The sequence below is a fragment of the Carassius carassius genome, chromosome 32, assembly GCF_963082965.1.
Source record: "Carassius carassius chromosome 32, fCarCar2.1, whole genome shotgun sequence".
NCBI lineage: Eukaryota > Metazoa > Chordata > Actinopteri > Cypriniformes > Cyprinidae > Carassius > Carassius carassius.
This window is the reverse complement of record NC_081786.1, coordinates 13,560,939-13,579,120: the sequence shown is the minus strand read 5'-3', so window position 1 is coordinate 13,579,120 and position 18,182 is coordinate 13,560,939. Positions and strand designations below refer to the sequence as shown.

Here is an 18,182-nt window from a genome sequence, read left to right as displayed (position 1 = left end):
CTCACTGACTGAATACCTCTTTCTGGCGAATTCTCTCGCAGGAACAACAAAGTGCAGATGTGTGTACGAATCTATAATTAAGATATTGATTTCACAGTGTTAACAGTTTCAGTGATTTTAATGGGAGTTTCTGAGAGTGATTGAAATCTAGACTGTCAGTGAAAATGATCTTTAATAATGTATATGTTATTTGCTCTCTTTCTGAACAATGAAAGATTAGTAGCAATATTTATATCACATTAACTTTCAATGTTAAATTCACATTTAATATAAAGTCAGTCGTATTAAAAATATGTTAAGGCATGACACCTATATCTGTTACTTAAGTAAACAGACAAGGTTTTATAATAAATTACATAAATTGGAGTAAAGGCTGATAAAATATATATATTTATACACGCACACATACATTACATACATTTTATCTATATATCTAAATAAAAATAGGCTCAGTATATATGACCCAAAGTAACTAGTAACTAACTACTTGAGTAGATTTTTTATCCGATACTCTTTTACTCTTACTCAAGTAACTATTCAAGACTAGTACTTTTACTTTTACTTGAGTAAATATTTCTAGAAGTACTTTTACTTTTACTTGAGTACAGTTTTTGGGTACTCTACCCACCTCTGATGACAAGCCTATAGATAGTTTGTGCAGGTGTGACGATATAGGCCTATTACAAGCAGTCTTACTTTTCACATCGCAGGGGCAGCAGGAAAAAATGCTTTGAAACATTTAATGAATAGTCTAACACATATAGTATTACAGTCAATAACTAAACACATTTACAACAGAAAGATTTATCAAGTAAAGATAGTAATTACTTACAGATCAATATATTACTAGTACCAGTAAATGCTTTTTACCAGCCATAGGCTTAAAATAAATGAAACATGACAAATATTTCACACACTAGTGGGAAAAGCCTGAAACGACAACAGCTTTGTGACACTAGTACATTGCTTTCATTTAACAACAGCTTAATAATAATACAGTATTCTGTCATGATCAACGGTAAAATCTGCCACGAAATAGACAACTCATAGGCTACAATCTATGTCTTATCAGCTGAGGGACCGTTCACACAGAATGCATCTTTGCATTTAAATGAGGCGCATGATATGCGAATAAAAAGGAACGCAATGTATCCATTAGCATTTTTAAAAGTTGGCAAAACCGAAAACAAAACAGTAAATAAATAAATAGAATTGTAAAAGACAGAAAAAATTATAACGCGCAGAAGAAAACAAAAACACATTCTATGTGAACCAACCTCATGTTCACACCAAGGACGATAACTATATAAATTTTTAAGACACAGCAATAACGATAATAACGCTGATGTCATTGAAATTGCTTTCAGAAAGACTAATGGTTATTAATCAGAACTAACCTGACTTTGCTGGTATGGATGCTAATATAGAGTTCTTTATAGTATAGTTCTTGGTTTGAACAGGACTTAAGGCTTCTGTTAGCAGTTTCCTACATATTTTAATATAGTTCTCTTTAGAAACATCACGTGTATAATTTCTGATTCGTCCAGTTAATAAACACTACAGCTGCACTACACTGAGCCATGTGCCAATGTGTTTAAACACTGTAAGAGTCTCTTCACCTCTCAGGAACGTTAGCTCCATCTAACAGTTTACCTCATACATCTCTGCACTGTCTTTGAGTCTCTGCTTACGGCAGGATGAACACTTCATGCTTTTGAACCCAAAAAGCAGTGCGGCCCCTCCCAGCACCTGTACCCAAGCTCCCACCCACCCAAAATAAAGCGACCCGGCTGGGTGTAACGTTAGTCGGGGTGGCTTGTGTACGTTGAGTCCTTGCGTCTCTGATACAGTTGAATTCACCTCGATCCCCAGCTTTGAAAGATTATGAGTGTACACTCCTAATGCAGTGAGACTGAGCACACCCGCCAGCGCCACCAACAGGCCACCAGCTGCAGCTACACTCCTAAGTGGGATATCAGTCCAGCAGCGGACACCCACGCTGGCGAGGACAATCCCAGCACCGCACAGGAAAAGAGACGAGAGCACCATCCCCTGGACCATTCGAACCCGAGCATCCCGCTGGTAGGACCCCGACACGGGCCAGCACTCTTTGACTTCGGAGTGCACCACCTGCAGGCAGCTCTCCCACAGGCCGTCCGAACGAAGTAAGAGGAGCTCCGTAGCTCCGGCACGCCCTGCCGCACCCAACCGCGCCTGTCCCTCCCTCCACTGCGGCGTGATCGCGGCAGTGAACACCAGCACAAGGCCCAAGGGAGCGAACACAACCCCCATCAGCATGGACACTGGAGTGTGCATCACGTCTTTGTCAACTTGTAGCTTTTCAGGATGATGCTAAGCTTGAAACCACCGGCGAAGACCTGGGAAAAAGAGTAAAATTTCAGTTAAACTCATTCCACTCGCACAGATTCTAGAAGATACTTTCATTTAAATCCCCTCCATTTCGTCGGAAATGCATTCCTGGATTCGCAGTCTGTTAGATCTAAAAGAGGAAGAGTGCGTATATGCATGTCTTGTTAGCCGATGACTCTCTCCTTTGAGCTCTAAGAAACATCGTCATTCCTGGCAACCAGCACAGTGGAGGTGAATGGCCCGCTGTTGCTAAGAGACAGTAACCTGGACGGTTGCATCTTTTGTGGTACATCTGAAATGGTTCTTGCACTATCAGCCACAGGTGCTAGTCTCTGAACATCATCTTTTGATGCAATTGTGTGGTTGTGCTGTCGCTGATAGTGTGAACGGTGTATGTTTTGAAACCGTTCACAGATATTATGCATAGACAGGAAGCCAGACGTCTGGGAGCTGAGAGAGCAAGCTGAATTCTGTTCTAGGAGACAAGGACAAAAGACACCCTCGAATGATGTGATGCTATAAAAAGCAGCTATTTTTAATGCATGAACCCACAATTATTTAACAAGACTGTGGAGTGTTTTCATCATCTAATTGGTTGACAATATCACCTTCAAAGGTATCTGTGAGAGGGGTGTGGGCGTAAATTTCAACAGTTTGGTCAATCACTGCATGCTCTTAGAGTACAGCCACATCTATCTTTGCATCAGTTTCCTATTCCACTCACTTTTGTTGCATGGCAACCCAAAAAACATTTAAAAGGGTGCACTGGCACCCGTACGTTAATGAAAACAACAGAATCTGCCACACAAACAAAATGCAGCTACTCACTCTGACACTTTTGACATCTGTCTCCAAACCACACTAGTCATTAAATATATGGAAAAACGGCATGACAGTGAGATCGGAACCACAGTAGTCAAGCTTTGATTGAAAAAGATGAAAAGCTCATTCCATCATGAAAAGGATCAACAGGATTTGGAATAATACGCAAACTAGCCACACAGACCACTCAGACAAAGATGTAAGACAAGTGCATTGACCTGTTCTCCTGACCTGGTTTTTGCATTCACCCAGATATATTAAAATCATCTGCTTCTCTATTTAAATCACACATAACAGAGATGTCATGTACTCACCTCTCCGCAGAAGAATGAATGATCATTCAGCTGTTTTCTTTGTTAATTCTGAGATGGGTCCTTCTGCTTTCTGTGCTTTCTCTTTCCCTCTCTCTCTGATTCTCTAGTCTTGTGTATGAGCTTTCCATACACCCCCGTCCTTCTTTCAAACAGAGACACGCGCACACACAGAACAAACAGCAAGTCCAACGTGTGCTGACTGCAATATGCAGACTGCCTGCTGAACTGTTCGATCTGATAAAAGAAAAAGAATATGAATTTAAAAAGTCTGCCTTCTATCATTTGTATTCATCTTGGCCATGTAGACACATACATATTTATTAAATTCCTAAGAAAGATGTCAGTCAGAAGATGTACATAAGCGCTGACCTCATAGGTACTTATGTCAGTGATACTCTTTAATTTTTATTTATGGCATATAAAGCCTAAATGTAAATAATGGTCCTGTGGGGATGTTAAAAAACTGAACAAAATTTGTTTTATTATAAAGGAAAATGTGCATCTTTAAAAAAAATAAAAATAATAATAGGCTAATATAAATATAAATTGTTATATAAATACATTGATTAGGTGTACTGGTCGATTTCATTGCATTACCACAAGGCATATGGGGCTATAAAAATGAAAATAAACATGAACAAAGTCTGTGAAGCATAGGGTAAGATGCCCTCTTAAGAATAACATATTTAGATTTAAGCATGGGCATAATGGTAATGCTAATTGGCTTATTTGGTTGTCATAGCACAAAATGTGGGTTGATGTGGTCCCCTACCTGGGACAAGAAGACTTTCACAGAATATATAATTGATATAATTCTTATTTACATTTAAATAAAATACTCAATTAACTATTGCAGAATTTTTTTTGACAACTTGAATAAGTTGAACAATTGAACAACCAATGACAAAGCAGAATCACAATAAAAGCAATTCTTCTAAAAAGTATATTTATTTGAAAATATTTAATCTGAAAGGTAATATATTTTATGACATATTTTGTAGATATGTCATAGTGACAACACTATGAAAAAAAATGCAATGATTGACGTTGCCTACATATTGAAGATGTCTGAAGTGCATATCTAGTATTCAAAGATGTCAATGTTTCCACAAATCCCTCATTAACAAAAAGACACTGAAACATTTATGCCTAATACAATGTCATAAATATTTTTTTTATTGAAATCAGGCAAATTAGCTGTAAAAGTGAAACTATAAATAAACTATAAATAAACTATAAATGACAGCCATTTAGTCAAGTGACAAAAAAAATATTTGTTGCTTTCTTAAAATATTCACCCATTGACACGGAATCAATTCTACGAGGCATGTTCAGTGGCAGCTCTGACGGATTCAATGAAGAATTCGTCAGACTGATTCGAAGAGATAACTCCTATGTCTGTGTAGCAGCTCGTTAAAAGATTCATGAGAGTCAAGTGCTTGAATCAGAACACACAGGCTGCTGAGCTCTCTTTGTTTTCTCAAGAAGCACACGTGCAGCCAGCGCCGCCGCCATCGCTATAAAGCAGCGCGGGAAATTCTATGATCTGTGACACACGCTGTGTCCGAAAGCTATAAAATCCTGCCTTCGGAGAAAATCTGCAGTATTTTTTATTGGCATATTAAAATGAATCTTAACTTAGTCATAGTTAAACATATAACAATGTAAAATAAAACGTTATACAGTTATATGTAAATAATATCTATAATAGTATAAAATGTTTTAATAAGTTATGACATTTGTTTGTAATGTTATGTTATATTTATGGTTCATTGGCCGCTGTTTATGCTGTGATTACACGGTCAGTTAAGCAAGAACGCAGCACATCTCAATACTCATAAGGGTGCATTCTGTGTTCTCGCGTCCTCCCGAGTGCGTTCTTCCAAGGAAGCTTGGCAAGACCGGTCTCCACGAGAACGCAAGTCCGTTCTTTGTGTTCTTGGAATTGAGAAACAGCCTAGATGTTTCCTTCATTGCCTTTGATATCCCACAATCCTGTGCGTTCCATTCCGGGACGGTTGGGATTAAAAAACAAAGATGGCGTCTGAAAGTTACATTGGATGCTCAGTGTAAATGTATGTTTCTGACTAACTGTTTACACTTTTAATGTTATTTATAGTGGGAAATCAGTATAAATAATGAAATAATTGTGTAAAAAAACGTTAATAAGGCAGAAAGTCAGCTGCTTTCAGACACAGCCACACTTGCATCATGTGAAACAGGTAAGTGTAAGTTCTTTTACAAACAATTTACTATGGTTTTACTATCTTACAAATTTAAAAAAAAAAAAAAAAAACTATTTAAAACATGGAAACCACAAATTAACTATGGTTTTGCTACACTAACCATAGTTTAGTTTACTTTATACCATATTTAGCCTAAATCTGTGGTTGTATAAATGGTGATCAAAACACCAAAAAAACATGGTTACTACACTTTTACTATAACAAAACCATGTTTTTGTGAGGGTTATGCCCATTAATGAACTTAAATATGAGTAATTGCACTTTATATTTCTGATTTCAATCGCAGTTTGTGTGCGACCTATTAAGTTGCGGGCCATACAGTTTAACAGCTGTAAATGATTTCAGCAAGGGAATATCTTCAAACAATAACAAAACACTTTAAAATGTAATGGATTTTATTTTCCATATAAAAGCAGAGGCAGTAAAAAAAAGAAAAACACAGCTTTAGTATATCAATATTGTTTGAAAGCAATACAAAGAATTTGAAATGTACAAGTTTTGTGAGGCAAAATCCACAAAATGAAAAGTCACCGTTATTTAATCTGATATCCGGGCAAGTTCGACATTGCAGTGGTTCGTCCGAACTTTCTTGACTAAATTTTAGAGGACAAAAAGGGCTGGCTGTCCTGACAACCGTTACAGCCACACAGATTCGAAATGTGTGGAGCCAGTTTTCAAAATGTGATCGAAACACTGGCAATTTAAGGGTGGAAATGTGCGACTTAAATGTCTAAAACACTTGTGTCTGTTTGTGGAGTGTTCCAGTTGTGAAACTAAAAGGCTGATAGTTACAGGACCCTGACTGGAAGTATGCTGAAGTACAAGCGGCAAGATTAATAAACATGCGAACCACCATCAGAGCATAAAGCAATACAAACGCATCACATCCTGTCCTAGAAATGATGGGCCTACTGTAACCAACAAAGAAGCAGCGTCCAAAAAGGCAAGTTTATCATTGAAATAACATATAACTCTTTTAAAATCACGTCAACACACAACATTATGATAATTATGTCTATTTACAATTAATATTTACAGAACATGTACCTTGTTGATCATAATTGCTCGTGTTATAAAATTATAGTTGATAAAATAATTAAAAAAAAGGTACAAAAGTGGAAAATGGTATTTACACTGTCCGGTACTGATATGTCTTGTTAAAACTAAAAATGTTGGAACTGGCAGGTGAGCTGTTTCCAGAGCGACTGCAGAATCTGGCTCCTAGTCATGCTTTTGGATTGAAAGAGCAGAAAGAAGCTGCCAGCAGCAGCACCAGGTGTGCTGTCACTAGCTGATAATGTCATTCATAACTCCATAAGTGTGATCTGGAAGTGGTTGATCATGACTTCAGTGATCTCGATGAGGAAGGCAGAGTGGTTGCTGTAATGCTCAATGATGTTGTCATCCATGTTCACAAAGATCCTGTTCATAAGAAAGAAAGAATAAGTTATAGAAATTCTTAATATTAATATTCTGGCTCATACATTGCTCTGCTAACCAACAGATTGGACATATTAAAATGCTAAACTATTTTAATAAATTAAAAATAATAAAACTCAAAACATTCAAAGCATTTTAAATTCTATAAGTAAATTTAGGCATCACGACATGTACAGTATGGAATATGTATATTCATGTTGCTAAAATATTATTAAAGAAACATTTGAAAATTATTATTCAAGATTAACTTTAATTTTGCATAAGATTACAGCAAAGGTAATCTAGATGTAAAAGTACAATATCTGTTACAGTAGCATTAAATCATGTATCTGTAGAACCAAACACACACAACTCCAAAAGTTGCTTCTCATCTGCACAAAAACCATAGTGCTTTAATTCCAACACCTGCTCATTGACATTTGGCATTAATGCACGATTATTTGTTTTAGTCATTATGACTATGTTGAGCTGTTGAGTGACACTGACTGACGTACAGATGATCTGTGCCCTAGCAACTGCTGAAAGAAACCTTAAGTATTCCTGTACAATCTTCTAAAGCATTCATCATTCCTTCCCCAAGGGCAGACCCTGATTTAGATCCTTAAAAACACAAATCCTTATCTCATGACTTACGCAAACAATTATTTGGCACAACAGTCGTCTCTACCGGCCAACATGTATGCGATGTGCGGGTGTATGACAGACTAACTGTGAGGTCATGCCAGCTCTCCCAGCCCTGAGGGTGGAGGGAGTCTGATTAAAGATTGGGGTGAGAGAATGAGCGAGAATGTGGCCCGACCTGTCCCTATCCCTCAGCCATATCATCAGCTAACGGCCTGAGGAAAATTGAGCTCCAAGTTACACATCTCTAGGCTAGGATGATTAAGATAAAATAGAGCCCTGGACAAGTTTCTTTGACCTATGTAGGTCAAAAGCTCCAGCAGGATGTGAAATATGGTCATACAATTATATGCTTTATGTTAAAGCCTTATACTTTATGATGCACTGAGTTGAGTTATTCCCACACATGTTCTGAAATGGATGAGTGAACAGGTATGCACAAATGTCTATATGGTGTCATGGCTGATCACCAACCAAAGAGATAAATGGTGTTTTTCTAGAGCCCAAGCTCATTATGTTGCATGTAGACCCCAGTGCCGCCTTCCTGCACAGCCCTCATCTATACTGTTTCTATCTGAGCTTCATAAACCAAAAATAAAAAAATAAAAAATACAGCACAGTCAGATGAGTCTACCTGTCTACCTATGTTGAAATCATCTTGTCTTCCTTCTTTTGTTTAGCTTTTATTCAGCTTTTTTTTTGAAGGGGAGCAGCAATCATCGCATTCCAAACACTATAGATCTCCTGTCAACCCAGTCTGTGCACTTTGCTTCCTGGCAGCTTGTTGAGATAGAGCTCAGATTATAAGAAAAGGGTTTAACAGTCGTTCGACTTCGTGAAAGAGCATTTCGACATCCCTCTATCTGTGTTCGTGACATCGTCATAGCTCCCCAAACGTTTCCGCCCAATGGAGTTTAGCTTGGAAATATCTCACTCACCCTCTTTTGCACTTCTTGAAGATTTTCCCAATGGTGTCTTCTTGCATACCGTACTTTTCTGAAATCTGAGAAGGCAGAAAGGGGACATGAGTCACATTTTTGGTACAATTCCTCTTCGAGGTGAGATCTTCGCAAATATGTGTAACGGAAAGAGAGGTGGAAAACTCACCGCTTCTCTCAGGCCCTTAAGCGTCGGCGTGTTCAACATGAGGGCATCGAATACTTCCTCAGTCTCTCGTCTGACATACAGGAGAACTGAGAATAAAGAATTTAGCATTAAAACACTGTGGGACTGTGATTTTTATCGCAAACTGATATGTTCCCAGGCTTCTGCATTTCTAAATTAATCTTGATTCTTCCGTACCTCTCTGTTGCTCATCTCGGCGGGCTTGTTTGCTCGGCGGGGAGGTGCTCTGGTCGCCACCGTCTACGTGGCAGTTGATACGTTTCAGTGATGTCCTGTCACTTTCCTCCATGCTAACAGGGGGCACCTGGACAATAACAAACAGATAAAATCAAGGATGTTAAAATGGCGCTTAGTTTTCTGTCACTTGCGTGTTTGCACGCTGATGATTACGATGATAACAACTTTATCACAGTGACATCTTGAAGACTAAGAGGTGCGACAGTGCAGAAAAAAACGTAGGATGATTGCATGACTTCTTAATCCTTCACTAATATGCTAAAGTCACTAATTTGGGCTGTGACTACATGTAAAAAGGCCTGATGTTTAGAAACGATGTCGAAATATAACAAATGAGAATTTCGGTAGTCTGGACTGTGGGGAAAAAGGCCTGTCAGAACAGCCTCCATCTCTCCTCTCTTAGGCTGTGTAAACACAGCTGAAAAGCATCTCTTCAACACCCTCAGAAGTGTGTGTGTGCATGTGTTTGAGCTCCCACGGATTAAACCCTGTGTCAGTCCCCTCCTCAGGTGAGTTTCGCTTGCTGTCATGTCAACTCAGGAGCGCACCAGTTAGCATGTCTGATCTCGAGATCACTTTCTCTTATTCTTTTCCAAGCCCACTTCTTTCCCACTGCATTTTTTCCCACACTTTTCCTCCCTTGCTCCCATACACTCAGCCCTCAGGGTGTTGGTGAACATGACTCAACAATGCTGCGGTAAGCCGCATATCCTAGGATATAGGGAAGAGCATGTGTGTGTGTGTGTGTGTGTGTGTGTGTGTGTGTGTGTGTGTGTGTAAGACAGACGTACCAGGCCACAGCGCTGCATGGTGCTGAAGTGCATCTCTGGGATGAATAAAACAGGTTGTGTGACATGATCGTCTAGAGTTTTAAAATAGGTAGAGTCCTTTCCGACAGAGCTGGAAACTAGTCCCTGTTTACAACCTGAGGAGAAGACAAACAGCTTTAATCTAACACTCAAAGCAGTTAATGAAGGCATGACTTCATTAATGATTGAAAACCATGGTGGAAAGCACAGTTTGGCTAGTGGCCCGCAGATCATTTGAGTTTGAGAGCCCTTTATTACACTTGGTTAAAAATATGTGCTTGAAAGCTAGTTTTGGTTTTGACTTGTGCCAAATTAGGAGCAAATCCTAAGTAGCCGTAAAGCATTTCAGTGGTTTTTTGGGTCAGAACATAGACAACAAACATGGAAGATATGAACTGGGTTTTCTTTATGCTTTTGTTTGGATGGTAAGGGGTGTTCTCTGAAAGTCTCAGGCTGTAATCATATGACTGAAAGCACTCACTATTGTTGCTGGAGTCATTCTTGGTCCTCCTCTTGCTTCTCTTCCTCTCCTCGTCTCTCATCTTCCTCTCTGCTCCCTGCAAGAATTCAAGGACAATAAAACATTTAGAATCTGAGCAATTACAAATTGTATTGCATATTGCATATTAGAACGGCTTATAAAACACTTAATTAACCAATAATTAACCATGCAAAAGAGTTTTTAAAACTCTTAAAACTATGCTTTAGAACTTATGTCTATTGAAAACCATTCTTGTAAACAACTCAAGAGTTCATGTCTAGTTTAGCTGTGTAGCTGTGTAGTAAATATGCATTTGATCCAGCTAGAGAAACCACAGCAATGCAGTTATGCACTCAGTTCACCTGCTGCTGCTAAACCAGTCAGACGTGTGTTAAATCTAACCTTCCCATCATGCATTTCCCCCACACACTATCAAACAGCTAATAACTATGGCCAATGTGGAACACAAAAACAGCCTTAAAGGAGATGAGGAGATAAGGCGGTCTGGTGACATTTATCTGATCAGCTCAACAAAAGGGATCAATAAGAATCAGAAGATAGAGGTATCAGAAAGTGTAAGGGTGAGAGACACCGAAAGAGAGGCAGACAGACTGAAAGAAAAAAATGCACAAATACTTCAGTGTCTATTTTCTTTTTCTGCTTCAGTGAATACAGTTATCACGTAATTGAGAATGTGCCAGTAAAAGATCGGAGGTCAGACACTTTTCAGATAAATAACTAAAGTATGTCATGGTAACAGTGAGTCAGGGCTGTGTTTTGTTTAACAGTTTATGACGCAGTCCAAGATGAGCCAAATTAGCGACAAAGATCCACTGCACACCCTGATAATGAAACTAAATGTTTCAGATCCATGTTTCAGGTTTAATTAAGCCTTGAAATGAATGTGTGCATCTTTTCATGCTGTTATAAAATTCTCTTTTGGGTTTTGATTCTTAAAAACAAATTTATTAATTTATATATATACTTTATAAGTTATATATAATTTATTTTATATATATATACTTTTTTAATTTGTGGGGCACTGGCTCACCTTATCGCAGAAGATCTTAATCTGACAAACAGCTCTGTGAATGAGGCGGTTGTTCCCTGAGCTGAAATCATAGGTGTCGATCTGAAGATTCAGGGGAAGACCTTTGACCCCCTTCTGCGAGGAGAAGTCAGTGCTCAGAGAATTGATGCCAATATGCACCTGTAAACACATGAATACATGATACATTAAAACTCAAGAAACTCATTTTGAAAATCAGGAAAGATGGATTTGTTATTTAACTAGATGACACAGTAAGACATTTCATACAGAAAAAAAAAACAGATACAATCAAAAGAAAGGGTTAGGGATTGGAAACATTAGCAAATATGGTACAAATGATTGTTCAATAATTCCAATCATTTCAAAAGAAAAGGAGTGTCCATATGAAGAACAACATGGCGCGATCTAACATGTTGGAACTGGAGGTAAAACAACAATAAAAAACAATCACCAAAATAATATGATGATTAATGAATAAATGAGTGAACCGGTGCTGATTTCCAAAAATTTCTTCCTTGTTCCTCATACAGTAGCTGCTAATTCATTTAGCACAACAAGGTCGAATAACAGTTAACAGTTGGAATATTTTAATTAGAATTCTGATTTATAAAATGCATTGTTGCTATATTGCTTGGCAACTGGATATTGTTAGATGCTAGACTAATTAATTATTTAACTTGGTGGAAGAATTGTTTATTCCAATTATTAACTAAAAAATATGCAACTCTTAAATGTGTCTTGTAACATTGCTGTTGTTGATATTTCATTGAATTAATAAAAGTGCGTTACAGTGATTGTATCCTTTCTTTATGTCTCTGCTCCACCTGCTGTGAGTTTCGTTGTCCCACCCTTCACTACCCTGGGGGCATGCTGAAATGTGCCCTATTTCTCTTTCTCTCCTTCCCTGCTTCCTTCCCTCCCTCTTTCTTTCTTTTTTATTCCCTCTGATGACAGGTGCCTGAGGAGGCTGCATACCGTAGATACCACTGCTCTCTGACACTCCTCTAAATGATCCTCCTTTCAACCCATCACTCCAACCCCACAAAAACAAGTGACAGGTGGATCTGTGTGTTTGTGCTTGTACCTTTGCTTCTTCATTGGTGTTCCAGATAAAGGACAGTGCGTTGAAAGCCACCTCTTCCACGTTACTCACTCCACTGAAAACTTCCTTGTAGTCAGCTGAATGTTATTTAGGATGAATTTATTCATATGAATTGTATGATATGAAACACACATAGATCAAAACCAAATGACATCTGACTTTCAATCTAATGATGGGTGCGGCCATAGTTACCGGTATATAATAAAAACATTCTTCATTTTCATAATCAGTAATGTCTTGTTTTCTAGAGTTAATTAATTATTATAATTTTGATTATATACCTGATGTTTATGTTTAGATAGAATGATAGTGAGAAACGCACCGATATCAATGACTCTCTGTTTAACGGTAGGCTGTCGAGCGTGCCAGTGGTTCCAGTACTTCAGCTGCATCTCAGGACTCTTGTCATTCTCAAACACAGCCATGATCACTGTCTGCGAGAGATTAAGGAAGAAAAAAGGAGCGTAATCAGAACCGGTTAATTTGTGGTTTTTAGAGAGTAGTGATCGCCTGTAGGTCTTTTTTGTCATTTACAAAGCGACGTTGTATGTCACCACACTAATGCTCTTTCTCTTTGCTCTGTCACTGACCATAGCAGTGTATGCGCTTACAAAACAGCCAATCTGTCACACTTAGAATATACAAGGGCATATGAGTTTGGAAGTTTTAGGAAACTTCCCTCAAAGCTTCTATGCTGTTGCACGTCATGGTTACTAAATGACAAAATGGTGGATGTCTAAACAACTAGCAACTCTTTCTCTTTGGAACAAATATATGGCAAGAATGAATTTTGTCCTTTATTGCCATTATTTGGGTCTATGAAAGTGTAACTTACTTTTACTTTGCTGCATGGCACCCCAGCAGTGCTATCCACTCCTTGCAGTGTGATGGGGTAAAACTGCCCCTTGTTGAGGTACACCATTGGTATTGCTGTTGTCTTGTGCTGAGAAGCTTGTGGTGCACCAAGAACAAACTGGAAGTCATTCCTGTGAAAAACAGTCAAATACATTTTTATGCAATGGCATTACTCTATAGTAGTATCTATTGCTTTTAATAGCTTGTAAACAGTCACCAAATGAAATTTGAGTTATATTTTATTGAGGAAAACAAACGCAAAGAGAGAAAAAAAAGATCTGATTTGTAAAGGCTTAGACTGTTAAGAAGCCAGTCTCACCTGTATCTATCTGGAGGAGAGTTGGTGTAGGACTCTGAGTATACTGGGCTTGTTTGTCCCACAAACGTGCTGTAGGGTAGAGGCTGTTTTTTGAAGAAAACAAACAGAAGTGTCATAAATTGATGGTAATTATAGTGGACAAAGCACCTGTTTCAGGCATTCATGGCATATATTTTAGGATCTGTTGGTATGGCTCAGAAACTACAAAAAAATATATTAAAAATATATATTTTAAATGTGTTTTAAAATGCTTTGCAAACCTCAGGGGTCGTCTCCAGAAAGGGTTGGTCAGATGGCCATGATTTCTGTGTTGGTTGCAGGAGGGAGTACAAGTTGTCCCCAGTGTAGCTGTCAGTGCTCAGTAATGCTTGCTTTGAATGACTGGAGGACATGCTTTCAGAAAGCAGCTTCATGATGTGAGCGTTCTCCAGCGTGGCCAGTTCAGGGGAGGCGCTATTCACTGTCCTGAGAGATAAATGACAGCACAAATTGTGACCAATTTTTTATCGTACGCCATCATTAATGTTATTCACGCAGAGTTAACTGTTAGCTAAAGTCAATAGAAGCTTTGTTCAATCTCTACATTGTTTATGGAGCTTTCTTTGCACGAAAAGCAAAGCCAAACACAGGGCGGGAGCTGTTTGCCACCTAACGCAGATTTTTTTTTTCTTTTTACTGTTTGAGTTTCACAGAAGGCTTTGACATCGGGGAGACCAACAAGCTCTATAAGCAGCTATTTTTCACTTGCACAAAAGGGTGCTGTGTAGTGACTCAGCTTTTTTGGGATGGGTTGAAGAAGAGGATTAACAGCTGAACCAGCTCTGACCTCAGATAATCTTCAGCTAAATTACTCAATCTACCAATATACTGGATAGAGAAAATGTGCCATTTTACATCTGGATAACTTACTGTCATGACATATTTTCATCATACCTTCTCTTTTGTACCATTTACATGCAATATATGCTCCCATAATATATGCTTACTATGAAAGCATTTTAATTCATAAATCATAAAAAAAAGTGTATGGTCAAACTTACCTGTCCATGTACATGCTGCTTTCACGTGCACATGATGTCATCTTCTGCTCTTTAGGGTTCTTAAAAATAAAATACATTTATAATATTATTTATGTATATAATACAAATTAAATATGGATAGGAAATTATTATGTTTATATTTTAAATATATATCTTTGTGTTACCTTGCAGGCTTCATAAAGAAGGCTTAAAGTTGCAAGTTCTTCATCTGAAGACATTCGGGGTTTAGTCTTGCTGAGGTCACCACTGTCCATGCTAGGCCAAGAGTCCATAATGTAGTTGTCTGGATAGCGTAAGTAGTTGAAACTCTCGTTCTGTTGTACCATGAGAGCCCTAGGTGAAAGAAGGAGATATTAGCAAGCATTCCCTGAAAAGTGCAACATGTGATTTTGCATGTATATGGCGAAATGATTAACAGCTTAAAGGCCACAGAAATGGGCCTCTGGTGCCACACATGTGTGCCACACATAAAATATTCTGTGACAAAATAATAAATCCAGGGTGCGAGAGCTGATGCTCTTCATCCAGACTTCAAACTATATAATACTCAAGAAAATCCAATCCCATAAAACATAAAAGAAAAGGACTAAATGTCAAGAAACAGTGATAAATCTGAGTTTCTCTTCTCATCTGTGCTCCTAAGGGCAGATACTCTATTGTAACGGATCAACGGTCAGAAACAAACACTAAGTGTAGGAACTTAATTTATCTTAACACAAGCACCGCAAACAAAAGACATGGATTTGAAGAGGATCACTAACTCCTCAAACAGTTGGATTTGTTTTGGGACTTTTCTTAACTACTAGGATTAGCAATGAGGTGGTCTGCTATGGTAAGCCAAAATACAAACAGAGCAGTTTAGGCACCTGTGCGCACACTAACTGAATGAGCATTCTCTGTTTATTTATTCATTTTAACTGTGTAGACTTTTCCAGATATACCCATATTTTCTAATTCTAGGCACCTATATAATGACATAGACCCCGACCTCTGAAACATTAGCATAAGACTAATGTTTTTCAGTGTTTGTGCACTCAAGCCCCTAGGATAGTTACACCATGCTGTCTGTAAAGAGCAAGAGACAGAGTGTGCGTGTTTTGGTCCTGGTATCAATTTTCAACAGAAATGATCTTCTTGTACTCATTCATGTGGGGACCCGTTTACACATGAGCAGAGGGAGAGTGGGAGAAGAGGAGAAAGACATTACTCAAGAGGAACGGACAGCTCACAGCTGTGAAACTGCAAACTATAGCACACCCCACAACAAAATCAGATGAATCATATGAAACAAAATTGAGTTTTTTAGTCCTACATTAACAGCTTATTTGAAAATGTCTGGACAGTGTCTAATACCAAAATATGTATATTTTTATCATAATAAGGTTAAAGACTTAATCTTTAAAAAAAAAAAAAAAAAAAAAATATATATATATATATATATATATATATATATATATATTCATTCAAGATACCTGGAAAGCGATTATAGCAATTCAATTTTAGTAACGAATTGTATTTGTGTTCAACAAAGCCAAGCAAAGAAAGTCCTAACTAGAGCATTATAAATGAATGCAAAATTGATGACACTTACTCAATCTCCTTGGTCATGACTCCTCTGACAGACAGTGATGATAAATCCTTAGTTTGTAATCTTGTCTCTTCTCTCAAATGTGTTTTTCTGTGTTGGTATCCTGATAAATGAAGCGGTTTGATTTGTGTCCACATCGTCTCTCTCTATTTATCCTCTCTCTTCTTTGCTCTGATTGGTTGCCAGCCTGAGACAGGTGTGTAATAGTACAGGTGTATCCTCCTTTAACTCTTTCAGTGCTGGAGAGAAACTTCAGCATGTGTGTGAATGTGTTTTGGAGAGGGGGGTGGTGGGGGGTTAACTCATTAACACCTCATATAAAAGACTGAAAGTCTCCAGCCACAGGTGTGAAATGCATCCTATTTGGGATCAGAAACTAAAGACAATGGTGAAGGAACATGGTTTTAACATGCAAATGAAAGGTTGTGTCATTCTCTCTAACAGAATGAAAAAGAAGGTTTTGGCTACATGTTTTTTGTTTTGTTTTGTTTTTTGGTGCCCCCCCCCCCCCACCACAACTTTTATATTATTTTGAAAAACGACAAAACAAGAAGTCATATTTACCTGCATTTAATAACTTTCCTACTGCATATCATACCATGCTTTTCCAAATCATGTTTAAAGGTGTATAATGCTTAATTCTTTATCATTTATTAATAACTAATGAAAGTTGCAAATTAAATTAATATTGGTTTCCTCAAAATACTTATTACAAGGTCTAAATAGCTAAAACATATATGTTCACAGAACATTTTACTATAATGTTCCCATTAAGTTCTTTAAAAAAATAATAATAATTTTATCTGAACATTAAAAACATTTTAATATGTTTTAAAATAATTCCTGGTTATGCAAATGATAAGGAAACAATTTGTAACCATTACGTGAGCTCTACTTTTGTTGCAACACTTAAAAATGTTAGATGAACATTTCACAAAAAAATTAAAAAAACATTCTCTGAACAATGCATAAATATTTTTGTGCTAATGTTTTGAGAACACAATTAAAGACTATTAATAATGGAAGAATGTTTGTTCATAACTTGTCAATAACCAAAACATTCTGAGGATGTTCCCTGTTAGCTGGATACATGCATGATTTGCAGATAGAAATTCTGCATATCAAATATGCATCTCTATCAGTAACTGATGCAAACAGATACAGGCTTGCCTTTGCTCCTATAAAATCTCTAAAATATTTATTTCCTATTCTTTTTTTTTACAATTTTTTTTACTATGTAAATAAAAAAGTTTGAGTATATTTTTCTATACTTTTTAAGTTTAATTATCAGTGTAAGATATGCACAGTCCTTGCATATCATGTTTATGCATTAATACACAGCAGACATGCTTGTGTTTATGTGTGTCTATTTATCTTAAAAATAAAAAATTAAAGTTTTAAGACCTCAAGGTATCTGGCATTGTGTCACAAAGGGTGCGTGTTCTGCAGCCTGCCTTCACATACACCCACACAGTTTCACACACGCACACACATCAGACCCCTGAGGCATTTTGGACTTGAACCAAAAAAATGTGCAGAAGAAACAGATTAGAAGAAGTAAGGAAGGAAGTCAGGAATGCTGATAACGTTTTAGTGGTTTACAGTAAATGAGTTCCCGGACACAAATTCAATTTTCATATACTTTAATGATATGTGGTTATAGGGTGCAGTTACATTTGCAGTTTAAAGCCAACTGCGCAGTGCATATCACACATATCACATTTGTATTAAAATATAGCACATTTTATCTGTCAAAATTGTC

At 37.5% G+C, this 18,182-nt stretch overlaps 2 protein-coding genes across 2 annotated transcripts; both read right to left on the bottom strand.

Moving 5' to 3' along the window:
• Positions 1-639: 639 nt before the first annotated feature.
• On the bottom strand, positions 640-3,754 carry LOC132113240 (claudin-23-like). Its single transcript, XM_059521053.1, has 2 exons — positions 3,507-3,754; positions 640-2,378 (listed from the first exon to the last, which is right to left on the bottom strand). Exon 2 carries the CDS (start codon positions 2,314-2,316, stop codon positions 1,642-1,644), a length of 675 nt encoding a protein of 224 aa, XP_059377036.1. The 5' UTR covers positions 2,317-2,378; positions 3,507-3,754; the 3' UTR covers positions 640-1,641.
• A 2,445-nt stretch (positions 3,755-6,199) lies between these two features.
• LOC132112766 (grainyhead-like protein 3 homolog) lies at positions 6,200-16,544 on the bottom strand. The gene is made up of 15 exons (XM_059520415.1): positions 16,424-16,544; positions 14,997-15,165; positions 14,833-14,891; positions 14,053-14,257; positions 13,793-13,875; positions 13,454-13,604; positions 12,941-13,052; positions 12,601-12,695; positions 11,517-11,675; positions 10,466-10,541; positions 9,967-10,100; positions 9,116-9,242; positions 8,921-9,006; positions 8,752-8,816; positions 6,200-7,174 (listed from the first exon to the last, which is right to left on the bottom strand). Exons 1-15 carry the CDS (start codon positions 16,438-16,440, stop codon positions 7,057-7,059), a joined length of 1,656 nt encoding a protein of 551 aa, XP_059376398.1. The 5' UTR covers positions 16,441-16,544; the 3' UTR covers positions 6,200-7,056.
• Between the last annotated feature and the right edge of the window lie 1,638 nt (positions 16,545-18,182).